This window comes from Manacus vitellinus, unplaced genomic scaffold (genome assembly GCF_001715985.3).
Source record: "Manacus vitellinus isolate BGI_N305 unplaced genomic scaffold, ASM171598v3 scaffold_12_pilon, whole genome shotgun sequence".
NCBI lineage: Eukaryota > Metazoa > Chordata > Aves > Passeriformes > Pipridae > Manacus > Manacus vitellinus.
This window is the reverse complement of record NW_021938949.1, coordinates 17711696-17737824: the sequence shown is the minus strand read 5'-3', so window position 1 is coordinate 17737824 and position 26129 is coordinate 17711696. Positions and strand designations below refer to the sequence as shown.

The 26129-nt window shown below is 43.8% G+C and overlaps 1 protein-coding gene across 1 annotated transcript in view; it reads right to left on the bottom strand.

Moving 5' to 3' along the window:
• CUNH16orf71 (chromosome unknown C16orf71 homolog) overlaps window positions 1-26129 on the bottom strand; it is a 63095-nt gene that overhangs the window by 17350 nt on the left and 19616 nt on the right. The window contains exons 11-14 of the mRNA XM_018067683.2: window positions 15970-16161; window positions 13384-13539; window positions 8658-8852; window positions 280-396 (exon numbers count right to left, since the gene is read on the bottom strand). Coding sequence (XP_017923172.2) covers window positions 280-396; window positions 8658-8852; window positions 13384-13539; window positions 15970-16161 — 660 coding nt within the window. The remainder of the gene's footprint in view (window positions 1-279; window positions 397-8657; window positions 8853-13383; window positions 13540-15969; window positions 16162-26129) is intronic.

Sequence of the window (26129 nt, the reverse complement as noted above, 5' to 3'; positions counted from 1 at the left end):
AAAATTTTGTCTACTGTTACTGATTTGCACCTGGTTGGTAGCAATTTCTTCAACCCACAGATTTCAAAGTTAAATCTCCTGTGGCTCAGAGCAATCAGCACATCAATACTGATGACATGAAACACTTGGCTGGTACATTTAGGTCTGAGTGAAAAATACTTCAAGATCAGTATTTATACCAAACCTCAAGACTGAAATATTCCAGGTCACCTAATTGTCTCTCAGTGTTCCACATCATCCCACAAGCCAGGAAGGAGTGGTGTGCTTGCTGTTCTTTACCTCAGTGTCTGTATCTCTGCAGGCCTCCATGGCACTGCTGTCAGGGAAGTATTTGTCACCACTTTCAACTGTCTGCCAGTAAAATCCATTTGGCACCACAAACACCTTCTCTGCTGCCTGAAACACACAAAGGACACTTCTCACTTGCATGTTATCTTGGTCTCTCAAAATAAAGGGCTTGGAAAAACAGAGTATTTTATGGCTAGAGACCACCCAAGGATGCACATGGGTGGGTTAAACTCATTAGTCCAATGTTGTTAACATGTCATTTGCTTTCTTACAACCATTCCTCTTGCTCCAATTAAGTGATATCCCAAGAATATGAATCTGCAACCACTTCCTGGGAGCCTGAGCATTCCCAGTGTCCAATCCAGAGACTCCCCAGCACACAGAACACCCACAGGTATCACCAGGAGTTCCATCCATAGCAGACGGATCTGAGCAGAGCCCTCAATTCTCGACTGTGCTGAGCACTCAGCAGAAAAGGGCTTTGTGAAAGCAATGCTCTAATTAACTAATCAAATGGAAGGGTAGGGAAGAAATTTCATGAACTTTTACATGCCTGTAACCAAAATAGGACATTTCTCCTGCGCTCATGTCACCACAAGTGACACATATCTGTGAGACTTACTGTGTCACATACTCAGGGAGAGGCAAAAAGCTGCCATTTAGGTCACAGTGCAGCATTTCCCAGCTCAGCACCTTATTTTGTTTCTCATACATTTTCTGGGCAGCCAAGCAAGCAAGTTGTACAAGTGCAAGTGTAAGGATGTGTCACTCATGAGAATGTGCTGTGACTGGATGCTCAGTAAGCAAGGCCACAGTCCAGGGACAAAGAACTTTTGAAAGTCATGTTTGTCAAGTTCTGGCTTGGGAAGAATTGATATTGAAGATTCCAGAAACACAGATGCATTTAGGCAGAGTTCACAGCGGGCAGGATTCATTCCAAGAATGAAAAAAAATTGTCACTTTTGAGACACAGGCTCAGGTGAGGTTTCACTTTTAAAGACTCTACTCTGATTTACAGCAGTCATTAATTTGTCCTCATCTCATGTGGACTGACCTTTCCAAAAAGCAGAAAAAGAAATTAGTTTTCAACATGGTCTCATCAGGACTTTTATTATGGAGAGAAAATGGGCTATCAGTGCATGGAGAAGCATCCATTGTGCATTCTGAGGTACATATAATGCTGATTAATTGTGTAATCACCTGAGAGATCCTGTGTGTGCTGCTTGGCCTACGACAGGCACTTCACAGCATTCTACAAATGTTATAAAAATAACAACCAGAAAATCAAATTAATCGGAATATTAAAACCCCTCTGACAACTGCCTTTCCACTTCAGTAACCTTTTATGTTGTCTCTTTCCTCTATTTCCTGCACCTCATGAGATATTTGCCTAAAAGCGGAACCGGGGATTTCACTTTTCATGCTTTTCAATCAAATCAACTACCCCAAACTCAGAGCTTTGGCATCTCTCAGTGGCTTTGTCCATTCTGTCCTGCAATTCATTGCTCTCCTGCTTCCACTGGTGCAATTACACTTGGTTGCTGTGGAAAAGATCATCAGAGGGAAAGGGCATTCAAGGAGACAGAAGATCACCTCTGTTTCCAGTGTAAGATGTCAGCTCCCACGTGCAGCACTGGTACAGTATTCCCAATGCACCAAAGAGGAATGCAGCAAGACCCCAGTCTTCTATTTATTCAAGTTATTCCTTGAACAAACCTCACATCTCTGAACTTTCAAGAAGAAGGAAGAGAAGAGACAAATGTAGTCAAACCAACACCAGCCCCTATTTCCATAGAAACCTTCCAGGTAATCATCCAGCCCCAGTCAGGACACGTGGGGAAATCCAAGGTAAAATCTGCCCTTCAGGAAGGACCACGGTGTAAGCTGTGGATGAGGGTGATTCCAGGCCAGCCCTCCTCCCTGCCAGAGCAGGGATCTGGCCACACCTGGGAATTCACACCTGTGGGAAATTGTTCCTGAGATCAGTCAGATTCTGTTTTCTAACAACCAACCCGAATGTGAGTTCACAAAGCAGCAGAAAATGAAGTTTGAAAAGTCTTAGTTCTCCTAGAAAGTCCTTCTCCTCATGAGTTAGGAACAGACAGATGGCTGTGGTATGAGGGCCCTGCTTTGTCCAATCTGGCTAAAATGCACCAGTGGCAAACTCCTGGCATAGCCTTTCTATCCATGAGCAGGAAAATCAGGGAGAAAGTCACTTTCCCTGTGCATGTAGGAGAGAATTACATGAAGTCAGTCATTATAATACTGAGATGAGCCCTGTTTAACACATAACACAGAGCAACCTTCCACAGGCAGTTGCAGGACCTTACAGTCACTGAAATAACTGGCAAATTCCACACTACCTATGATACTTTAGTGCTACTTTTAATGTTCCACAAGAGTGTAGGTGTGAGAATTGTATTGGTTTCACCTCAGGGCTCATTCCTCTCACCTCCAACAACATCACACCAGTTGTAAAACTTCTGTGCCAACACAGCATCTGAGGAAGCCTCTCCCAGGCCAGCGGATCCATCACCTCTGAGTGGACCTGTCTCCTGGTGGGAGGAGAGGAGATTCCCCCACAAGAAAAGAAGAGGATAACTACCTGAAAATCCCTCTCCAGTGAGGCTCTGCAGACTCAGCACTGTAACAACCTCACATCTCATGGGAAAGGCATTATCCCAGGGAGGAAAGTTCCCTACATCAGCCAATGGCAGCTGCACAGCCCCAGGGATACTCTGACCTATGCTATGACAGGTTTCAAACCCCAGACTCACAGAACCATGACCATTGCCATGCTGTGTCTGCAGGGCTTCTTACAGCACTGAAATCCTCTCCATCCAAACTGCCACAATCAGGAAGAGCAGGAAGGGAAGGCACATCCATAATATCCCATTTGTATTATTCCTTTTTGTCAATAATCTTTGTTCTTTTTTGATTTGAGTGCCAAATTCCAATATCTGCTACCTTACAACACTGAAAAAGACCAGTTTGGACCATAACTAACATTGAACACTAACCAGTTTTTCAAAAAGCATTTAGAAGAAACCCTGAGCTACTGCTTTGTTTCAGGCAATATTACCCAGATGAAGCCAGATAGTTATGGGAAGGAAATTCGCAGCAGAACAAAAATGTGTTGTAAAATCCTGAGCAGAAACAAGAATAAGCACATTTCAGAGAAGGCTGGAGCTGCGTGCAGCAAACCCATAAATATTTAACTGTCATCCAGAAATATAACCAAACCCATGATCTCTTCTTTGTGCTTCCAGTGTTTCTGTTCCCATCTCTGACAACAAAGAAATAGCTTTTGCTGTCAGATGATCTAAGAGGTTCTTTAAAGTCGCAATGAGTCTTCCAGGTTGCTTCCCAGCCACAGCAGGAAAAGAGAAACTGCAGAAAGAATCCCCATGTACTCCACAATCTCCTCTCCTCACACGCAAGGTCCTTCCCAAGGCAAGGATGTGCTCAGTTGTTATCGCTGCGAGGCAGCAGCAAACCCCTCTGAGGAAGATACTGCATCTCCCAGCACCTCCAGAGCCACTGGAAATCCCAGAACTTCTCCCTTCCAGCCCCACTGAGCACATCGGGGCGACAAAGGCAGCTTCTCTCACTGCAGCACAGCTCGTGTCTGATGTGATTCACCAAATCATGCCCCTGATTTAGGCAGCGTGGCTCTCAAAGTCTCTCCTCTCCCCACTGCCATGAATCCCAATAAATTAACATAATATTCCTAGGGGGATCCAGATTAACACAATGTTCCCTGCACATCTTCCCTCCCACTGTGCACACTCTCTTCAGATGGCTAAGGAATTCAGTATTTACAGAATTTAGCACAGGATCTCCTTGACATAATTCTTCTCCATATTCTGAACCAGTCATTCATCTGAATAATGTATGGGAAATTCCCATGTTTTTTCCTATTTCTGGAAGCTTTTTTCAGCTTGCAATTTGCAGGAGACAATTCTTGCCTTTTAGGTTCTCATTTGAATGAACTCATGAAAGAGGATATATTTAATTAATATTAATAATTTTTTTTATTTGACTAATAAGTGAAAGGATGCTATAGGAAAGAAAAGATTCTATAGGAAATGTGGAGGCACCATAGGAAGATCCCAGGCAGAAAAAAGGCTGGAATAAAGGTGGCTAATCAAGGAAGACATGACTGTATTTCAGGCAGTTTGCAGTGGATCTCACCTCCCATTGTTCCCCTTCTGGACAGGGAAAGGGATATCTTTTAACACAGAAGAGAGAGTGAGACAGTAACTCCCAGCCTTTGTGCCCATCATGCACAGCACTAATGGCAAAGCACATTTAGCTCAAGAGCTCTTTAAAGCTGCTCCTTTCTGGAATAATGAGCAATGGGCCCTATTTAAATGTGAGCTATCAAATTTTAGGAAGAATGAAAAACTGTAACGGTTTATTCCTCCCCAAGCTATGCCTTCATCTTTGTGCCAGCTCTGGTAGACATCACTGTAGTCCTTCCTGCTTCTAAAGGTTAGGGGTTTTTTACTTACAAATACCAATGACTGCCTGAACTCCTGGCTCCAGGAAAATCAATGACAGACTCCAGCAGGACTCAGCTGGGGCCAGGATGTCACCTTCTCCCTTCTGCCTCCTGAGGGCACAGCCATGCAGCTATTGTGTGCTGCAGCTATAGATGATTTTCTAAAAATGCACAGAGGTGAGGTCCCAGGACAAATGTTTCACCCACAGACAAGTCATATCCACGTGGAATCATCAGTCACATGATGTGCTCTTACCAAAGCTGTTGATACTTTATCAGGCTGCACAGCAAACTCAGGGTGCCAGACATACAAGATCAGACCCTTTGCACCAACTCAGATAAAGTCAAGACATGAGCAAGATTTGGAAAGCAAAGGGCAGGATAAACCTGTCCTTTTGAAACTCGTGCTTTCCACCTTTAGCCTGGATTTCAAACAGCCAAGCTGCTGGACTCCTGTCATGCTGCAGGCCTCATCCTGCTGGTCTGGGTTGGGAAGCAGATGTGGAAGAGCTGTTCTGGATGTTTTATCCCTCCCTAATGCCCAGTTCAGCTGCACAGCAATCAGCTCTTTCAAGCCTTGGAGGAGGAGAGCACAGCCCTGATCCAACAGTAAAACAGAGCTCACAGCAATCTGTGGATCAGGTCTCAGAGCTGGGCAAACTGTGCTACACTCCAGGAAGCTCGGGCTGGAAAACAAAACGTGGCTTGGCCCAGCTTAGGTGCTGTTCAGAGCTGCTTCTCACAGCAGGAAAGGACAAACAGAGAACACATGGGGCAATAACCCCAAATTAAACCAGCATAATTGCCCCCCCCAGACACTGAACCAGAGCATATCCCAGTTATTAGAGTTTGGGATGTGTGAAAGGCAATGTCCCCACAGCCACAGCCTGAAGAGAGTTGGGTGAAAAGCTGAGGTAGTAGTAAGTAACAGTTCCCTGAGCGTGACTCCCTTAGCATGGAAGTCAAATGAAGTTATAGTAAAAGACAGTGGAAGATGCTGAAGGCACCAAGGCTGTGCTGCCTGCCAATGAAATAATGTCACAGCACTCAAACTCTAAAGCTCACGCTGAAAAACAGATTCACAGACCTGAAGGATCTTCTGGAATTGCTTCCCACTCCCTCTTCAGAGGCTGCACACAGAGCTCAGGCAACCACATCTCTAAATCAGGTCCTTTAAGTGCAACAAGTGTTGCATCCAGGCTCTGCTTTTCCATGGCATCCACGGGGATTTGGATTTCATCAGCAGTGTACAGCTCTTCTTGACTACATGGTTCTTTCAGTATTTGAAATAAAACTTGCAACTTTCAAAGCTTGTGTTTGTGAGGCTCCTCTGCTAACACAGTTAATGTCAACTCCAGCAGGGGAAACCCAAAAGTCTGAAATACCACAGGAAAGAACTGCTCTACTTTCTGCCAGCCTCCTCCCATCCATCAGCCTTCCTGTTTGGTCAGTCTGTGCTGGCTGATGGTTTTGGCAGGACTGAGTGACAGTATCAGCTCCCTGGACCCAGTCCTGGAATTCTTAGCTATGCTTAGCCAGAAAAAAAAAATTAAAAAAGGGGAGCTTTGCTTAAGTGAAAAGCAAGGAGGGAACTTTCTGTAGACCTGCCCTTAATCATTACTATTGTCTTAAAAGAGAACACACAACCCTCATGTCAAAGAAGGGAATCTACTAAAGGAGCAGCATGTAGGGAACTGATCACCTGGAGGTGCAAGAAAATGGATTTTCTGGAACTAAAAGTAAAAAATCTCATCACTTGAGGAAAAAGGGGGAACCTCCATCCCTAAAAACCTCACTGACCCATACAGCACTGCCATGCCCTCACTGCTCTGTCCTGGCAGGCACCCACACAGGTTGGGAGTTCAAGGAGATGCTCTGGAAGGAGACCAAAAGATGGTGAGCAAATATCCCAGTGTAGGGAACAGCTGAGGGAGAGGAAGAGAATTTCAGTATGGAACAAACAGGCAGAGGAAAAGCAGCTTCAACACTACATATATTGCCTGTATCCCTAAGGTTGATGCATCCTAAGGCTTAACAGCAGAAAGTACTTTTATTTTATGCTAATATGAAGGAATCCTCTTTTTGCTGACAAGGGACCTTGCATTAATAACTTCCACAGGGATGTTGTCACTCCTAACCTAACCTGGGGTTTAATGACTGCATTGTTCCATCAGCCTGGCACGATTTCTGTCTTTAATCTACCTGGAGCAAAAGGAGGTACTTACTGAATGCTTCTCCACATGGGAGCAGGTTCTTTGGTCTGCTTATTTTGCATACACTGCCTCAAAACAAACATAAATATATAAAAAGCAAAGCATGGATCACTGGCTTTGCACCAAACCTTCAAACCAATGAAGTTAAAAGAATATGATATTGAATTTTCTATGCAGCACTTTTTGGTTGTATTTTAATGACACTTGGGAACATTCTCAGTTGGTACCACTTTGTAAAGCTTCAGGGCACACATCAGTGGTAGCTGCTGCCTGCTGTGAGTGTGGCTCATTGAGCCCTGCTTTGAAAATCAACTTTTCTGCTTCAACAGCTATAAAAAACGTGGCTGCCCTTGGAAGTGTTTAAGCCCAGGTTGGACAGGGCATGGAGCAAGGTGGGCTAGTGGAAGGTGTCCCTGCCCATGGCAAGGGGTGGAACAAGATGAGCTGTAAGGTTCCTTCCAAGCCAGCCCATCCTGTGATTCCATGAAAAAGCCAGAACATGCAGTGGTCTCAGCCTAACTCAGGCCTGGGAACCTGGGTGGCACAGAGGACTTGAGCTTGAGAAGTGAATGTGGCTTTTAAATTGGCTTCAGGTTTTCTGTGGCATCAAGGCAAAGATCCACCCCCAGAAAGTGTCTGCTATCTTGCTGTTCAACTCCTAATGACTTATAATTCCCCTAATAAGGGATTTGCATAAAAGCCCTGACTGTTTTAAATGATGCCCTGGTTTATGCCTTAAAAGCTACTGTAGATTTATCTTTTACGAGTCTGTCAGGCTGCTTTATGGCACTTGCTTCTGCTTGAAAGCCACAGTGACTGCAAATCAACAACACTAAGCCTCCTTTTCCTCCACAGAAAGTGGGATAAACCTTTAGGCAAATTGCTAAGTGCACTGTTAAGCCCCTAAGCTTTACATTGATTCTCACAGAGTCACAGTAATCCTCAAATCTGGTTGAAATTGCAGAAAGGTTCTCCTGCCACGTTATTTTCAAAACTAAAAACTTCACTGTGTAACTAGAATTGCAGGTTTTGCCATTCCCTGGAATTGTGTCTCAAGAGTTTTGTCGATTTAGAAATGTTGGGAAAAGACCAGGACTGTGGTGAAGTCATGGGGAAGAAACAAGTAGAACATTCCCTCAAAAGATACAGAAATCAGGCCATATTAAATTGGCTTTGAAAACCCACTCTAAATATTTACACTAAGGTAGGAAAGTTTGTAAAGGCCTAAAAGCAAGCTTGGATGCCCTTAAGGAATAAAATCCCCCTCTAAGTATAATGAATCCTTGTAACATTTCATACACTTGAATATTTCTTACAGAGCACTTGCTAAGCTGAAAGAGGTGAAAAGTTAATTATTATTCTACTTATATACAGCAGAGAGTATTCTTGCAGACAACTCCAGGCAGGTAAGAGATTGGAAGCACTTGATTTTGAGGTGTGCTCCATCCTTGTAAACTCACACACTTCCCTGCAAATCTACAGATACTAAAATCACAGAATCATAAAATATTCTGATATTAGAAGCATTTGTTTTCAAAGTCTGCTTAAATACTTTGCTAAAGTAAACAAAAATATCTGTTGACACTGAAACAACAAGTTTTTCTGGACCTGAGAAAGCAATTACCAGAATTCCAAGCTTTTCTGTTCAGTACCTGAGGGTCGGGGTTAACAGCAACAACGTTACTGAGCAGGACAGAGGGAATATCATGAAGAAGTGGACACGGCTGGTTTTGGAAGCAACTGGCCAGTTCTGCCCTCCACCAAATAACATCTGGAAGCCATGTAGAGGCAAGAAATGCAGAAATCTTCTGGTAAAACACAGATGGTCCTCGTAGATCTTCTGTGTTCTGCAAAGAGTCAATGGTTAAAAATCAGTTGGTGGTTGCCTTAGGAGCTCTCTCTCTGTACCTTGCACCTGGAACAGCTCCTTCTTTGTCTGCAGCCATCCCAGACTCCAGTTCCACACAGCTACACTTCAGATTCTGCAAACCAAATCCCTAACATAACACCCCACAGCCTCCCAAACCATCACACCCTGCTCATGACATCCATCAGCTCACAAATACTACTCCAAGGCAGATTACACCACACTTACAGAGGGAGAAAATGCCATAAACAGGACCATAAAACAGCCCAGTACAATGAAACATTTATTTTCAAAGGGTTTCATAGGGATATGAATGAATATATTAACATCCCATACCTGGCCCAAGGCCAGGTTGGATAGGGTTTGGAGCAACCTGGTCAAGTGGAAGGTGTCCCTGATGATGGCAGGGGGTGAAACAAGATGAGCTTTAAGGTCTCTTCCAATCCAAACCATTCTATGATTTTTTTTAAGACTGAGACTAATATTAATACACTGGCATTGAATACCCCACTGCTAAATTACAGTTTTCCATCATTTAACCTCCCCTCTAAGCCTCATTGTTCTTCAGGTTGGTTCTTAATTAGCAGAACTTTCAGAGAACAAAACTGATGACCTCAATGAGACCTAATTAGAAATAAACAGACAACAATTATGCAAAGCATCTTCTTTCCACCAGCTATTGAAAGGAAGTGATGGTTCCATCCTTCTCTGAGCTGGGGCAACCTCACCTCGAGTGCTGGGGGCCACAATATCAGAAGGATCTAAAGCTATGGGAGAGTGTCCAAAGGAGGGACACAAGGATAGGGAAGGGTCTGAGGAGTGGCTGAGGGCACTTGGCCTGCTCAGCTGGAGGAGACCCCATCAGGGTCTGCAGCTTCCTCAAGAGGGGCAGTGGAGGGACAGCTCCAATCTCTGCTCCCTGCGACAGGACTCTGGAGTTGTGTCAGGGGAGGGTTAGGCTGGACATTAGGAAAAGGTTCTTCCCCCAGAGGGTGGTGGGGCACTGAACAGGCTCCCCAGGGCAGTGGGCACAGCCCCAAGGCTGCCAGAGCTCAAGGAGCACTTGGACTACATTCTCAGGCACAGGGTGTGACTCTTGGGGATGGTCCTGTGCAGGGCCAGGAGTTGGACTCATGGTCCTTGTGGGTCCCTTCCAGCTCAGAATATTTTATGAGTCTATGATTACTGCACACAGAAAGTGGAGCCCAAGGAAGAAAGGTCTGCAGAAAAGCCCCAAATCTAATGACTGTGAGCTGTTCTGAGCCACCAAAAGATGAGGTGACAGACAGGAGCCACAGAGCTCTGCACAGTGCCAGCGTGCCTAATTGGGAATGCCTGGAAGATTCTTAGAAAGCAGAGGCTTTACAAATCTAATTCCCATCAGACATGCTTGGAACTGCAGCTTGTCTATCAGCAAGCAGGGATTACAAGAGGTCTGTATTTAAGCATTTGTTCTGATAATAAGAAACCAAAACCATGCAGGGATGTTCAAATCTGCCTCATTTTTATTAGCTGTTTGGGGAAGGACAGAATAAAAATACCCCAAACTAAAACCCAAAAAACCAACAAAAATGGGAGGAAACAGAACTACTGGATATAGGAATAGATGTCATCCTAGTTGAATAAGCCAAAAGGCTTATTGATCTGCTGAGAACAGGAGCTTTTGCCTGGAGAGACCACTATTACACTTCCTTTTATAACTGTGGATGGGGAAATAAAATGTGATAAATAATAGAAGATACACAGATAACAGTAAATGAGAAGTTGATGGCTCAGAGTCCCCTTTTGGGGGTTGAAAATGGACTCTGGCCTCTCCATGTTAGAAACATTAAAATATCAATTTGTCATAATATTAGACATTTACATATACTAGGTATGTCTCATTTGCCTACATTCCTATAGCAAACAGATGCAACAAAAGCACCTGGAAAGCCAGTCATAGTCTGAAGGTAAGCCCTCATGAGTGGTTCTCTTTGTGCCCATAGGAGACAACTGGAACAAGAGCCAGTAAGTGCCCCAACAGAATTTTGTTATTCAACCATTAAATCCCTCCACATTAACAGTACAGTGAGAGACTGAGGACTTAAGTGTAAGGAACAAAATCCACCCCATTTCTCTCCAACTGTAGCTGAAGCTGCCCAAGGGAAGGAACAGAAAGACAGGACCACTTGCTGTTATTTTTCTTGTCTCTGCTGTGGCTGACATTTGGACTTGTGTTGTTCCTACCAGCTTAGATCTCTGTTGGGGAAAGTAGCAGCTTTACAAATGCCTCAGGAAAGCAAAATTAACAAAAGTCAGTGGAACCACAAAGGTAGAGCCTCTAACAAGAGGAAACTGAGTTACACCCACAGCCCTGCTTGGGGGAACTGTCCCAATACCTGCAGGGCACAGCTGAGGTGACCACTGACAGGACCCAAGGGAATGGCCTGAAGTTGTGTCAGGGGAGGTTTAGGCTGGATATTAGAAAGGGGTTCTTCCCCCAAAGGGAGGTTGGGTTGATGGTTGACCAGGGCTGACAGAGCTCAAGGAACATTTGGTTCTGTGCAGGGATAAGGGTTGGACTCAATGATCCTTGTGGGTCCCTTCCAACTCACACATTCTGTGATTCTGGGAGTTTTTTATGATGAGGGTGGTGAGGCCCTGGCACAGGTTGCCCAGAGAAGCTGTGGCTGCCCCATCATGGGAAGTGTCCAAGGCCAGGTTGGACAGGGCCTGGAGCAACCTGGGCTAGTGGAAGGTGTCCCTGCCCATGGCAGGGGGTGGAATGAGATGGCCTCGAAAAGACCCCTTCCAACCTAAACATACCACGATTGTATGACATGGACTGGAGGAACTGTACAGCTTGTTCCACTAACTTGTGATTCAACCCTCCCCAGCTCCAACCAAATGCTCAGAGCAGCCTGAGTCCAAAAGTTCATTCAATTGTGTATCACTGCTCCTATTTTGAACGTACACAGTGCTCAATAATTTTGCTGCTTTGCCCAACCCCTCACCTGAAACCAGCAGGGAGCAACCAGGCAAGCAGGCAGGAGGCAGGTCAGTCTCTGTTCCTCCATTTGCTTTGCTCCATAGAGGAAACATCTTGAATTCAGTTGCCTGAGACTGAAATCAGCATTAAACCTTTGTCCAGTCCAGCAGACTGCCTGCTCTCATCAGCCTCTGCCCGTGGGCACTTCTGTCCAAACACTAATGCTTATTGTTTTGGGGTTTTTTTGGCAGTTGTTTTATTCATGACATTTTGGTGCCAGCATCAATCATTTACTTGCAGAAGTACTGGAGCCACAGCTGTCAAACTCCAGGCTTTATGATACATCATGGGAAATTCAACCTTTGCTGCTCACAGGCAAGGGAAGAACTCTTGCTGCAGCTGAGTATGGGAAGTTAATTGAGCTTTTAAAACTTGTTTACATCTTCTATTCCATTTAAACTTCACACAGTGTGTCCAGCAGGTATAATCCAGATACCTGGGGGTATATCTGTTAACGTGACTGGGGTGTAACAGGCAAAAATAGAGCAGAAATTCCACTGTTGGCTCACTAAAGCCACAAGTATTGCTTTGAGCCCCTTGAGAGGAACTCAGCAGCCTCAGCAGAGCACAGGGCAGCACCTCAAAGGATACTCAATGATAGGACAGTTGTTCAAGCAAGTGGTTCTCAGGAGATCTGGGGTACACACAGATTGTTGCTCCCCAGATATACCTGGGTACACTTTCCAGTAAGAGTCAGCTACACTCCATAGGTAGGATAGGTATTTATACCAGGCAAGAGTAGCAACAACACCTAAAAAACTGTCTCCAAAAAAGAAATAGGACCAAGATGCTCAGAATTCTAACCTGTATTGTATCAGCTCCATGAAAAGACAGAACCAACAAACCACAGCCCACAGCTGCTGTTATGTAGCTCTCCTGTGCTCAGGACACAGATTCATATCATGCCCTATATTCCATGTGCCACCTGCATGTGCTTGTGTGCAAGACCTTCCAGCTTGGTGTTTTATTGCACAGTACAGGCCCTGTTGTCTTCCAGACTTGAGGGAACAGAGTCTCAGGTCGTGCTTCCAGGCCCTAATTCCTGGGAGCCAAACAGCAAGACAGTATTCCCTCTCCTATGCCACACTCTTCAGATGGTTAAAGTACAAGAGGAAAAACCATTATATGTCCCAAAGATGTGTCTCCTCTGAAGCCAGTTAAATTTCTGCAGTGTGAGATTACAGCTAATGAGCAATAGAGAAAAAAATTGTGCCATAGAGAGCTGGTTTCTTGTCTGCACGAAAACTAAATTCAGCAGCACTGAGGACAGCTTGGGTTGGCAATTAGCTGTAAGCAATGTTTCAGTTCCCACAGTACTGGGCTGGTCCCCCACTCCAATTTAGAGCAGCACTTATGCTGCTCTCTCCTGCCTTGCTGAAATTTGAGCTCAAACTGGCACATGCAGGGCTGGTGCTTAGTCAAGAACACTGGTACCTGCTATGGCTGCTGTGCACAACCAGCAGGTGGAAATGCTGCTACTCACTTGTGCCTCGTGGGTCCTGGGGCAGCTCTGGGCTGAAGACTCATCTGCTGGGATCAGACCAGCACAGAGGGCCAAGCCTTCCTCCCTCCAGGCCTGCTGCAGCCCCACCACCTCAAACGGAGCTCTGGGGCCATTGTTCCTTTTCAAAGGAGGCACCTGTAAATCCATTGGAACAGAATTTGACTTTTAGATGGACTGAAAAAAAAACCCTTTATCTTTTTCTGTTGCTTTTGAGTAGAGCCCCCCAACATACAACAATCCAGGGAGCACTCTAGCTTGATTAGTAGATTAGCTGTGGTTTAGCCAGTAGAAAAATCAATAAAGACCAAATTAAATAACATATGCGTTTTTCACTATGTGACAGCAAAAATGCACATTATTTCCCCAGTCCAGCAAGGAGTGAGAAGAGAGTCCCTATCAATGCTGCTCGGAACATTCCTGTCAGAGCAGCACCATGAGTGCCTTCATCAACGATAAGGAGATCAGTCCCAGTTCAAAAATCAATGCAACATGATGCTATAATTCCAAGTAGCTAATGGAGGCTTCCCTAATAAGCCTTTCTTTTCCCCATTGGTGTTCACTAATAGCCCAAACCCCATCAATCCCCATCCACTGAATCCCCTTTCAGTTTGACTGAGGTGAGTTGTTTTTGATGGATTTTTTTGTGCACACGTGTGTGGGAGGCAAACATCTTATTTTCCACTACACACATCTGATTTAAACAAAACAGGCTAAGAAGTGACTTCTGCCAATCCCAAGATGAACCCTGGAGATAACTGATTATTGTAAATACCACAGAGACAGGGTTCCAGTAGGAGAGACCACTCCTTGGCTCTTCATGCTGCTCAAAGTCAGAAGAAACATGATACACTTCAATATGCAGAATACACGAAAAATTTTATTACAGGTTAGAAAAAAGACAGGAGTGACACCTGAAACAGAGTATGGAGGCACTGGAGCACCTGCAAAACAGGTGAAAGAGGGCAGAAAGCCATGGGAAAGCCAGGCACAGGGAATCAGCAAAGCCAGGAGAAGAGAAGAGTAGCCCTGTGAGGCAGAGATGCCTGAACCAGAACACACTCTGGATGAAGAGACAGGCAAGTTTGAGCTACAGGACTGGAATTCCTTCCCAGGGTTCTGGTGGATAAGTGTTGTTCTCACACTTTATACCACCACCACAGTCTGTAGATGGATTATCAGCTCTGCTATTTACTGCACATATAAGCCCAAACTATTTACAGTGAGATAAAGGCCTTTAGAAATATGTTCTCAACACAGTACCTGGGTGGATTTTCCAGGTCAGCTGGATCACTCAGAACACCAGTACCCAGCCCTTGAGTGCTCTGAGCACTGGTTTCACATGGGAAATTCTGCAGCAGCTCTGCCACTGGGGAATGTTTTCACCTGGAGGATGCTCTCAACTGGCACCAACCAGCACATCTCCAATGAAATCAATAAAGATATGCTGATTTACACAAGCCAGGGAATCAGTGGAATTACATAGATTACCAGATGAGAATTTGGTCTAAAAAAGCCCCAACATTTTCAATTCTTCCAATGAAAGAAATACAGAATTTTCCATTACTATGCAACAGCTGTTTGAGAATCTGTGTGCAATAAATTGATGGATTTTACCCCCATTTGTCTTTGGCACAAAGTCCATCTCAACATGTGACCTGACACTCAGCAGAGTGACACTGAGCCCTGGAAGCTGAGTTATCCTTTGAGGCTTGGAGAGAGCTACTACACCTCAGAGTTCTGGTTTTTTTAAGGGGAATAACACAGGGGAAGCAAGCTCACACTGCAGCTGGTCATGAGCTAACCAGTCTCTGAATAGAAGATCCAGGCTCTGGGGCTGTTCCAGTGGTGATTTTCATTAGCACTGAACTAACACTAAAGAATGTTAGCAATGTTTTAATGGAAGCATGAACATCATTAACAATTAATTCTGTTTAAGTGGAGTTTAAGTGATTTAAAAGCCTGGTGCAGGCTGGCTGCTCAGGGTGAAATCCACCTTGACTGCATGGATCAGTGTTGGTATCCCAGGGAAAAGAACAAGGCCAGAATGCAGGGTGGGGAGGGAAAATACACATTGCCTGTTTTCCTAGGGGTTGGATGAGGAAGGAGAGAGGAAGAGGTGGCTTTTTAGAGGAGAAAACCACACGAACCAAAGGACAATTAAGATGAAGTAGTCCCCCACTTGTTTACAGCCCTCTCGACTACCAGAAAGGATCTATTCTTATCTAGAATAAGTGGTTAGAAGCAGGCACCTGTATCCATCAGCTTCTTTTGCCAAGGACAAAAGTCAAACACTTCCAGCAGCCGCTTTTAACAACTGTGAGTCTGGCCCAACAATTTTTTACTTCTTCATGAACTACAGACACAATGCAACTCCCACTGACTTCAGAGAGACTTCTATTTACTGACTCTAAGGTGAATTAGAACATAATTTCCCCGTTGTTCAGCCACTGTTTTGTAGCTGTTGTAAAGAGAGGAGATTTCAAGAGTGATTATACATTCACTGGAGGTCAAAGCACAGCCTTCATCACTCAGAACCTTTTGTGCCCTGGCACTGCATGTACTCACCAGAGAGAGCAGCCACGTCACGAGGGCCTGGTAGATGTTGGCTGCTCCCAGCACCTTGTCAGGCACCTGCCCATCACACTGATCTGTGGCCACTTGGCCACAGCTTGTCAGCCTAATGGTCAGCAGCAGCACCTCATTCTTCACACTCTGTGGGCCAGGCAATGTGTCAATAGCTGGCAAATAAGAGGCTTCCTGTCAAAAAAAAAAAAAAGTATTAAAATGGAAGTAATTTGGATTACTGGAACTGTTTCATCATCGAGAATTAATTACATTTGCTGCCATCACAGGAGAGGCAATTAATACCCAAAGAGCATTTATCAAAGAGCCACAAAAGCCAGGTCATTCTATCAGTGACACCTCCTTGAGCACTTTGGTTTTTCTTGGACAGCTGTCACCTGGCTCTTCATTCAGTAACACACTGCTTGGTGAATGGAAGGTTCCGTGGTCACAGCTGGAAAAGTGTGATTGAATTTATTCTGTATTCTTTAAGATTCAGTGTTTTGGCTTTTCTTTTTTTGTTTTTTATCCCTGAAAAATAAGGGATAAAATAAGCCTGATAGTGTGAAAACTCATGATTTTCTGCTTCACCTACCATTCCTCATTTCATAGATGATGTCCCATTTAAGTGAACTCACCTTCTTTTTTCACTTTAGTATTGATACTTGGTTATTTAGGATGCAAATTCCCACTCCTCTAAGAGATCTGTTCAAGAACCAACTTCAAGTTTGAATTGTAGACTTACAGTTTTTTGTCCTTTCAAAGACGCAGCAGCTACAGCTTGTTCTTCCTGTCTATGTTCAATTTGTTGCCCCTGACATTTCTTTGGTAAATTAAGAAGCCAGTCTCTAAAATCACAAAGATTCTCCAGTCCACTGAAGAGTACTGCTCCTCAACATTTATGATTATAAAATCATAGAATGGTTTGGGTTGGAAGGGTCCTTAAAGCTCATCTCATTCCACCCCCTGCCATGGGCAGGGACAACTTCCCCTAGACCAGGTTGCTCCAGGCTCCATCCAGCCTGGTCTCATGTTTTCAGTTGCTTCCTGCAGCCCATAATGAGGATGTCTGCCCACTCCTTTACACTGAATTAGCCTTAATTTGATTTACCTGAATTTACTTTGAAAGCAAAGTAAGCTAAATCCAATTAAAGCCACTTTAATTCTGAATTAAAACGTCCACAAAGGTGTATAATGACTAATCCACTTCACAAGTTAATGGAGCTTGACTTGTGTGTTGGTCCTCAAATCAGACAGCTGCTTAAAATAGTTCAAAACCCAAAAAACTAATAAAAATCCCCAAGCAGATCTACTGTGTCACCCAGTGTTTTGCTGCCAAAACATCTGCCACAGGCTCAGCACTGCCTACAAGTACCAAATAAAAACTGCAATTAGTAATAAAGGAAAAACACCAAAGTGTCTGATGCTGCAGAATAACATTATTAATGCTACTATTCCTGGGGAGCCAGCAGAATTCCTCAAGGCTTTCACCCCACTCCCTCTGAGGAAGAGGAACCTGGAGATCATCAAGAAAAGATGTCCTTTTCTACTCTATATTGGAGAATTGATTCTTTTTTCATCTCTCAAGGGTGTGGGGATAAATAAGAGGAGGTAACTCAAGAGCTAATGCTAAAAACACTGTCTACTACTAATTTTCCAGCAGGAAATTTCCAATTATTCCAAATTTGCTTAGCTCAGCAGCAAGGGAGGGCTCAATAGGTTTTCTGACAAAGATCAGGTAAGAAATTTAGTTATTGAGGTTCCTTCTGAGTGAGGTATTGAGCAAGGTTGGTCCTTCTCTCTCCTTCCTCTGCCAGTCTCCTCACCCCAACAAGAATCTAGGTGTAGAACTCAACCAATACCAGAAATATTAAGTCTAATGAACAAAAAAAAGGAACTAATCCTGTTTAATTCTGGGCACAAATTGCTGAAGTAAGATTCAGTGCTTTCTGGGTTTATCTTCCCACAGCACTGCCCAATTTACCCAGTTTACCTATGAAGAGAGTTTCATTTGCCTACTTGTTCCACTGGTTTTTATTTGTGACAGTATTAGGCTATAAAAAGATTAAAATTACTCAAATGCTGGGATATTTTTGGCTTTTCTGGCTGGAATTGTGCTGTCAATCAGAGACAGGCAGCTGACTGTAGTGAAGGGCCAACAATTACCAGAGAGTAAATAAGATAAAATTTCCTTTTTCCACACACTTGCTATTTTATTTTGCAATTATAGTTTATGGTGTTAAAAGTTGCAGCTCTTCAGCTCAGTTTTCCAACCACTCTCAGCTCTGGCTTTTTTTTTTTCCCACCCTGCTATAACAGTGCAAGTAGGAGCAGTAACTACACCAAGCAGGGGAGGAGGAACCTCTTCAAATCCACGTGGAAATGATGAAAAAGGAATTGCAAGATAACTTAAGGGTAACCACACACTTCAGCCTTCAGCTACAGTGGCATTGAACTTACACACATAGAGGCACAATGGCCTCAGGCTGAAGGAGGTCAGGAGGAGATTGAGTATTAGGAAGAAATTGAGGGTGGTGAGGCCCTGGAATGGATTTCTCTGGGAAGCTGTGGCTGCCCCATCCCTGGAAGTGTCCAAGGCCAGGCTGGACAAGGCTTGGAGCAACCTGGGCTAGAGGAAGGTGTCCCTGCCCGTGGCAGGGGGTAGAATGAGATGAGCTTTAAGGTCCCTTCTGACCCCAACCAGTCTGCAATAACCCCAAAGGAAACTACTATTCCAAAAAACCCAAAATGTGAAGACCCCTGTACAGACAATAATTTTTTTAAAGTGGCATTTTATCTCCATATTATTATTATTATTTTTAAAACAAAACCCAGAGATCTACAATCACAGCAAGCCAAAACTTAATGGACACAAGTTTTCCAGCCAGACAAACATCATTTTGTTTCTAATAAAATAGCTCAAATTGGTTAAATGATGCCTTTGTTGATTTTTTTTTTTAAAAAGAATAACGGGCATTGCCTTTGGACAAAGAGCTCCTAAGAAGGGAAAATATTATCAAAGCTGTGAGAGGCTGGAATGACCAAGGAGCAGCTCAGGAGCCAGGGGAGCTTGGTGACAACTTCACAAAGATTTCCCACAAGAACCAACTCACCCAGTCTGAGGGCTTGCCTCAGTGGCAGGAGAGGTCAAGAAGAAGCCCCATTTTTTTTATTTTAACTGGCATAGTCTCTCCTTTTCAGGTAAAGAAAACTTGCCCATTCCCCTTCCAGCTCCTCTTCCAACACTAAGTGATGCTAACACAGAAGCCAGGCATCATATCCCACAAAATACACTCCCTACTACATTGAGCAGAGTCTGCAGCAGAAAGACCTACATCCAAACATCCACCACATGGAAAAGGGAGATAAGTTATACTCACACAGTCTCCTCCTCCTTCATCAGAGGGGGGTGAGTAAGGGGGAAGGGGAGGAATAGGAAGACTCTTACTCTCATTGGCTGGAGACTTAATCAAAATAATTGTTTTCAGCCATCTCTAAATTTATCCTTCTGTGTCATCTGCACCCTCGCCTGGATCCCAAATTTAAGAGGCAATCCTTGATGAATGGCAAATCACTGCCTGCAGGATCTTTTGCCAAAGGATGCATCTGCTGGAGGTTTGTAAATGTGAGCTGATTTCTAAGCACTGTAGCAGCTCGAGCTAATTTCTCTAATGAACATTCCACACTCATTCTCCAGCTGCAGCAGCTTTGCCATTGCATGTTCCTGCTTTGTTATGGGCAGAGCTGGTAATATGACACAACCATGTTGATTCTGTTCTTATATACCTATTTTTCCTGCAGGATTTTTAGGACACATTGAACAATTCTGGCCACCTAAGGCAAAGCAGATATCGCTCTTCCATGGCTTCTAAAAATTCTCGCATTAGATGAAGACATATTGGAAATGTCAAGTGTTTGTTCATTTTCATTCTGTGGGGAAGGAGAAATGATGACAATGCCATCTGTTAGATTATTTGAAATTCCACATTAAAGCATGGAATAAACCCTGAAACCAATCAAAGAACTGCTTTATCATTGCAAAGTGGAAGCAATGGGTAAGAACAGCAGAGTATCTGCATTTCCTGCATGCAACTGGCAGAACACACTAATTAGGAAGGTAACTTTTAATGACAAAGAAGAGAGTAGAATTGATGTTAATGGTCTGAATAGTCTTTCTGTAAATGCATTTTTGTACTGAATTTGCTCTCTATAGCACCACTGGCTTTCTGAGTATCAGACATGCTGAGGTCGTGGATCTGAAAAACACCACATTGGCAAGATGTTATGGAAATTTCTGATGTGAACTGTGCCTCAGATTGCTCAAATGGAGGAGTTCTGATCCTCCAAAGCAGATAACTCTGCCCAAGTAGGATTGCAGGAATTCAAAGAGCTGTGTAATGGAGCATTATTTGCTCTGATCTCTCTAGTTTTCAATTCAGGGCATTACAGATCATGTGAGTTGAAGTTAAAAATATAATAATAAGAGAAAATTTCTTGGCTGAAAGTTATCTTTTTGTTCTGGGCAATTATTCTTAGTCTTGGGCATGAAGAATAAAACTTCTCCTGGTTCAGAAGAAGCCACTTCTCCATCTCTGGCAGCAGGAGTGTGCTAAGCCAGAGAGTGTCTCTGCTGGAGCACAAAGAGGGCAAGTGACAAAGAGAAACACTTGCTTGTCACCAGAGATTCCTGAACTCAGGAGTGCAGTGAGACATGGAAGGAGCTGAGCCCTGCCTGCCACAGGAACCAAGGACAGCAGAATCCACTGGGCACACCTTTGGTGTTGCTGCCAGCTGAGCATGGGCAACCCTGAAGTAGTTTTATTGCCACCACAACACTGCAACAAAAATCCCCCTTCATCCTCTCTGTAAACCCTCTCAGCACAACCAAAGGCAACAAGGAGATGTGAATTCCACTGTGCCACACAAGGGAATTCTGAGCTGCTTCCCTGGAGTTAACAACTCATCTGTGCTCTCAAACATATGGATAAACCCTCTTCCATGGCCTATACTATGGATCAGGATCACACAGACACAGAGTATTTTTGGCTGAAACTCAACAAGTTTAAATTCAGCTAAAAACCCCTCAAATAACTGGTAACAAACAGCCTTTTTTTTTTTTTTACATACAATTTCTTCTTTATTTTTTAGAAGTGTAAAGATTTCCTGACAAAGGCTCAACTCAGGTAAACAAAGGCCTGAAAACTGCACTAAAATTTAAATCAAAGTAGCACTGAACACTGTTTGCTTTCTGAGACACAATCATTAAAAATGAGAAGTGCCTTTTCCATGATTGGTGTTTACACTCCAGCAATACTTGGAGAGGCTCAGAAGAATTCACAGCCTCATTGTGCCAGTGTTCTGAGCACATGTAACAAAAAGTTCCTCCTCTAATGAGTTTATACTCCTGGTTAATGAGAAGCAGCTGAAATGAGTAAAGGACGTTTAATTACTTGCACATTTCATGTGAGCACAAGATCCTGATTCCCAGTCTTGTGCTCAGCTCTGGCATGAAGTATTTCTCTGTGGAACTGCAAAGTGAGGATAATATTCCCTTCTCCTAGTCCCTTGTCCAGCTGGATTAATTATCAAAAGCCTGTAAAGTACACTGAAGAGGAGGAGCGTAAGATTATCAACAAACTTTCAAAAGTCATATCTGTTCTCCTTCTTTACACTCCTGAAACAGTGTCACGGCCTCTAAAACCCAAACAGCAATATCTTGTCTGCATCTTCCACAGTGTTGTTCTTCAAATGATTCCAAACTGCCTCCCAAATAAAATATGCCACAATTTCTAGCAGAGAAGGGAATTGTCCGTGGTCACTCAGAAATGCTGTGACAGAGCATGGAATTGGTCCTCAGCCATCCGAAATCTAGGCTGGGATTTGGCACATGCTCCAAGCTGGCTTGAAATCCAACTGAAATGGCTCTGGTTTGGTACTCCAGGAGATTCCCTGTTCCCTGCCCATGGCAGAGGGTTGGAATGAGGTGATCTCTAAGGTCCTCTCCAACCCAAACCATTCTGTGATTGGTTCTATGACTCAACATATACTTACCAACTTGGGTAATGCCTCATTTTTTGGCAGTCTTCCCATTTATTTATCTTTTCATGTATTTCCCCTGATAATCTATGGAAATACCCACAGAAATAAAGGAAAATCAGGGGTGTGGGGAAGGAAATTATGCTCAGCTGCTTTATCAGGAAGTGACAGCAGAGCTAAAGTGCCTTGTTTTTCAGCCTGTCAGCTTCCAGTTTAAATGGACTGTGTCCAGTTTGTCCCAGGCTCTGTGAGCTTCCCTCCAGCTACAAAATACCCTTCAGGTAACCCCTCAGACCTGTGAATTTAGGGTTTGTGATCCTGAGAAGTGCTAAGTGCTTACAGTGTCCCCTGAAGCCTGTGGGAACTGCAGGTTGGCACAAGAGCTGGACTGAGCTCAGTGTTTGCAAAAGAAAAGTAACTGCATGATTCTTCCACTTCATAACCTCAGATAAAGCCCTGAATTCCATTCCCTGCCACTGAGAATAATGCTCTGTAATGAGTATTTGGGTAATAATGTGTTTACAAGTTGTGACCAAGCTTACCCCCCAGTGTGCTAAGATTTGGAACACGAGCCCATCTTAAGTCAATGCTAAACAAGAAGGCATGAGGAAAAGCAGGAATCCAGTTCAAATTATACAGGTTCTTTAACAGCAGTGTGGTGTGTCAGGCAAGTCTGTACATACCCTTTGAGAAACAGAGGGGCAGAATCAGCCTCCTTTCATCTACAAATAGCATCAATGATCACAGCCCTGAGGTAAGGCCAGGAGTTGTGAATTCTATTTTGATTCCAAGAGAGAGATTCATGGCAGAAAGTATTTCTCTGTATAATTACAGTGACTGGCACTTGTTCATACACATTGCAAACTCAGGGCAGCTACTCCTTCTGCCAACAAACACAGGGCCTGTCAAAGAGCAAGACCTGGTAAGACAAAAAGCACAGAAATGGTTTTGCATTCTCCTGCCTACTTCTAAATCAGGATTAGAATTTAGCCCATGGATGTTTTACATTATTGTCTTCTCTTCAAGTTTAATCTGAACATCCTCCTAATGTGAAAGGAGGAGTATTCAGGACCTCTACTGGCAGCAAGTTCATGCATGTAATCCTGGAAACTAAATTCTTTATACTTATATTAACCTTTCCCTTAAGCAACAGCAACCAATGTTCCCATCTGTCAAGATCATGCATAAGTATATTGAAGAATAAGCCTAAACTAATTTTAATCATTTCCAAGATATGCCGAGAAATATAAAGGATTAAACATTCCCCATTATCCTGAGGCATCTTCCAACTCCAATCAGAGAAACAGCACTGGAAGCACTCACTGCTTTGTAAAGACCTGACTGTTCAATTGGTTCCACAGCTGGAAAGTGCAGTGCCCAAAAGTAGGAGCCCCTGTGAACCACCAGACTGGGACTTCAGGCAGCAGTTCACATGCAAGGTTCTCCATGGCTTCTGAGTGCTCCTGCTGCATTCAGGACAGGAGAGTTTCCTGATTCTGGGCATTTATACAAAAATTTGGCTGAAAAACCTATTAAAGCAGTCACCAGGTTAGCAAAGCAGCATTTCTGTATGGCACTTTGACCTGCTCTGGCTGTGTGAGCAGAACTAGTGATGTAAAGCACACCAGGATGTTAAGTACAGCCTGCCCTAAGAGTGCCCAGCACACATTCCATAACAGTCCTGACTCGGGGAACATGGAGAGCAAGCTCTGCCTGTGCAGAGGGAGTTGTTTATAACACAGACATGTAAGGCCTAGATCCTCTGCTTTGCTCATTAAGGCAAATCCTTAGGCTAGATCCGTGCCATCCCGAGCCACGCCGAGGCCTCAACCCTCTGGCCTGTGCAGCCAAAGACACCAGGACCAGCCACATCCACCCAGAGAAGGATGAAGCTCTGTGCCAGGAAATCCTACCCCCTCTCCTTTCCCTGGCACCAAGTGGGTAGATGAAGAGGAGGCCAGAGACACAGGCTCTGTGCCAGCTGACATGCTGGAAAAACATTTTCTTGGGAACTTCCACCTTATTCCGAATCCTCTGTGCTGGACTAGTGGCACAAACAGGAACCTTGGCCTCCTGTCTCTGCGTGCTAACTTTAACTCCATCTCTAATTGCCTTAGTTTATTTTTAAGCATTTCTCGAGTCGAGGCAGCAGGTTCATTAAGTACAAGAGATTTTAATCTTGTTTCAGGAACTCATTAAGTACCTTGCTGTAAGGAAAAGGAGGAATTCAGGGGCCATCTGCTGGCTGTTGGGCACAGCACTGTGGCCACAACTCTGCTGACAGGCCAGGAGGGAGAAAACCGGGAGCCAAGCACAACCCAAACTCAGCTCTGATGCCTGATCATTTAGTGTAGGAAATATTTGGCGATATTTACAATGAACAGCTTTTTATAATCTATATTAAAGTAACAGTACCTGCTAAATGCTGTTTTAATTACTTTCACACTTGTGCAAACGTAGCTTTGGTTCAGTGTCAATGAAAACATCTGGTCACAGGTGATTTATACAACCAGGATCAGTTTTGGAGTAATACAGATATAGAAAAATTCAACTACTGTGTCACAAACCCATTACAGCACTAATGGGATTTAATAGATTTCCTCACCCTCTCTAAATCTGTGTATTGCAACACATTTTGGGGGATGAACTGGCATTTCTATACAGCAGTGGCATAAAACCTATTCCTTCATAACTGGTTCATCAGCCCTTTGTACATTCTTTATACTGAGACATTAATTTCAGTTTCTTACAGTCCTTTTCCTTTATGCATTTTCCACTCAGCAATAAAAAGGGTATATTTTTAAATATTGCTTAGGACATCACCTAAGTGCAGTCATGTGAGCTGCTGAGATGCCCAAGTGCTGTGGTCCAGCTGGTAAACTGCTGGTTTGGGATCCTGAGATCCACAATGTCCTTGAACAACCCAAAGATGCAAGAAAAGGGCAATTTCCAATGTTGATGTCAGCACTACTGCACCCATAGAACAGCAATAGAGGCACCTATTTTAGTAAGGCAGGTAAAGAATCAAAAGCATTTTACTGACAACTGTGCAGATCAAGGCACCTCCTCAATAAAAATAACTTACAGGGCCACCAATTGAACTAAAAATACTTCTACAAGTTTGGGAAATCAATCCTTACTTTCCTAGTTACTAAACTTACAGAACTTCAGCACCACTCTTGGTGGTAAAAACAGATTTTGTCACAGATTTTCCCACAAAGAGTCATCAAAGAGAGAACAAGGCCATAAAAAGGGCAGGAAGATTTTGACCATAGTAGAGTGTTAATTCTGTGGGAATTCAAGTAGAAAATCTTGTGGTTGAGAATTCTACCTGACATCAGTAAGCTGAGTCAATGCTGTATTAACATAAAGAACCTATTGATTTGGACAGAAAGGTTATAGAGTCTGTGTTTACAAGCTGGAAAGGAAAGTATTCACATAATCTATTTGTTAAGGCAGAATGACTTGGTTGTGCCTGTATGTTTTTGTTTTGTAAGCCAGTTGTAAGGCTGAGCTGCAAGGAGATGAGGATTATGGTAATATAATTACTAATACAAGGTTGGCCAAAGTGATTGTGTATGCCAAGAAAAATGAGATGCCTCAGAATGAGTCAACACACTCATTTCCCAAACAGTTTGGCTGTGCAAGGCAGATAAAACAGTGTTTATAAGGGACTGGTTACAAGATGGTTCCTAATAGCTTTCAAACGACGTTATCTTGTTCTGCCATATCATGATAAAGCAATAAATAGACAACCAAGGTGAAGCCCTGCTGAAAACACCCACTTTGTCCCCATAATAAAAGAGCTTAATACAAGCAAAATACTAGTTGTTCCCTGTTAGATGAATTCCAAAGCTGGAAAAGTGTCAGGGCCATGAGCACCACCCCCTGCAGGGGTTTGGCTGCCTGGGTTTGAGGCCAGTGCTGACAGCAGCTCAGGGGTGTCATGTGGGGCTGCTGTGGAAGGAACTGTGTGAAGGTGCTGGGCCCTTCCCCCTTTGCTCAGGAGCTGCCACAGAAAGGGACTTGGGGGTCCTGGTCAATGGCAAGTTGAATATGAGCCAACAGTGCCCTGGCAGTCAGGAGGGCCAGCTGTGTCCTCCCGGGACAGCAGGCACCAGGCTGGG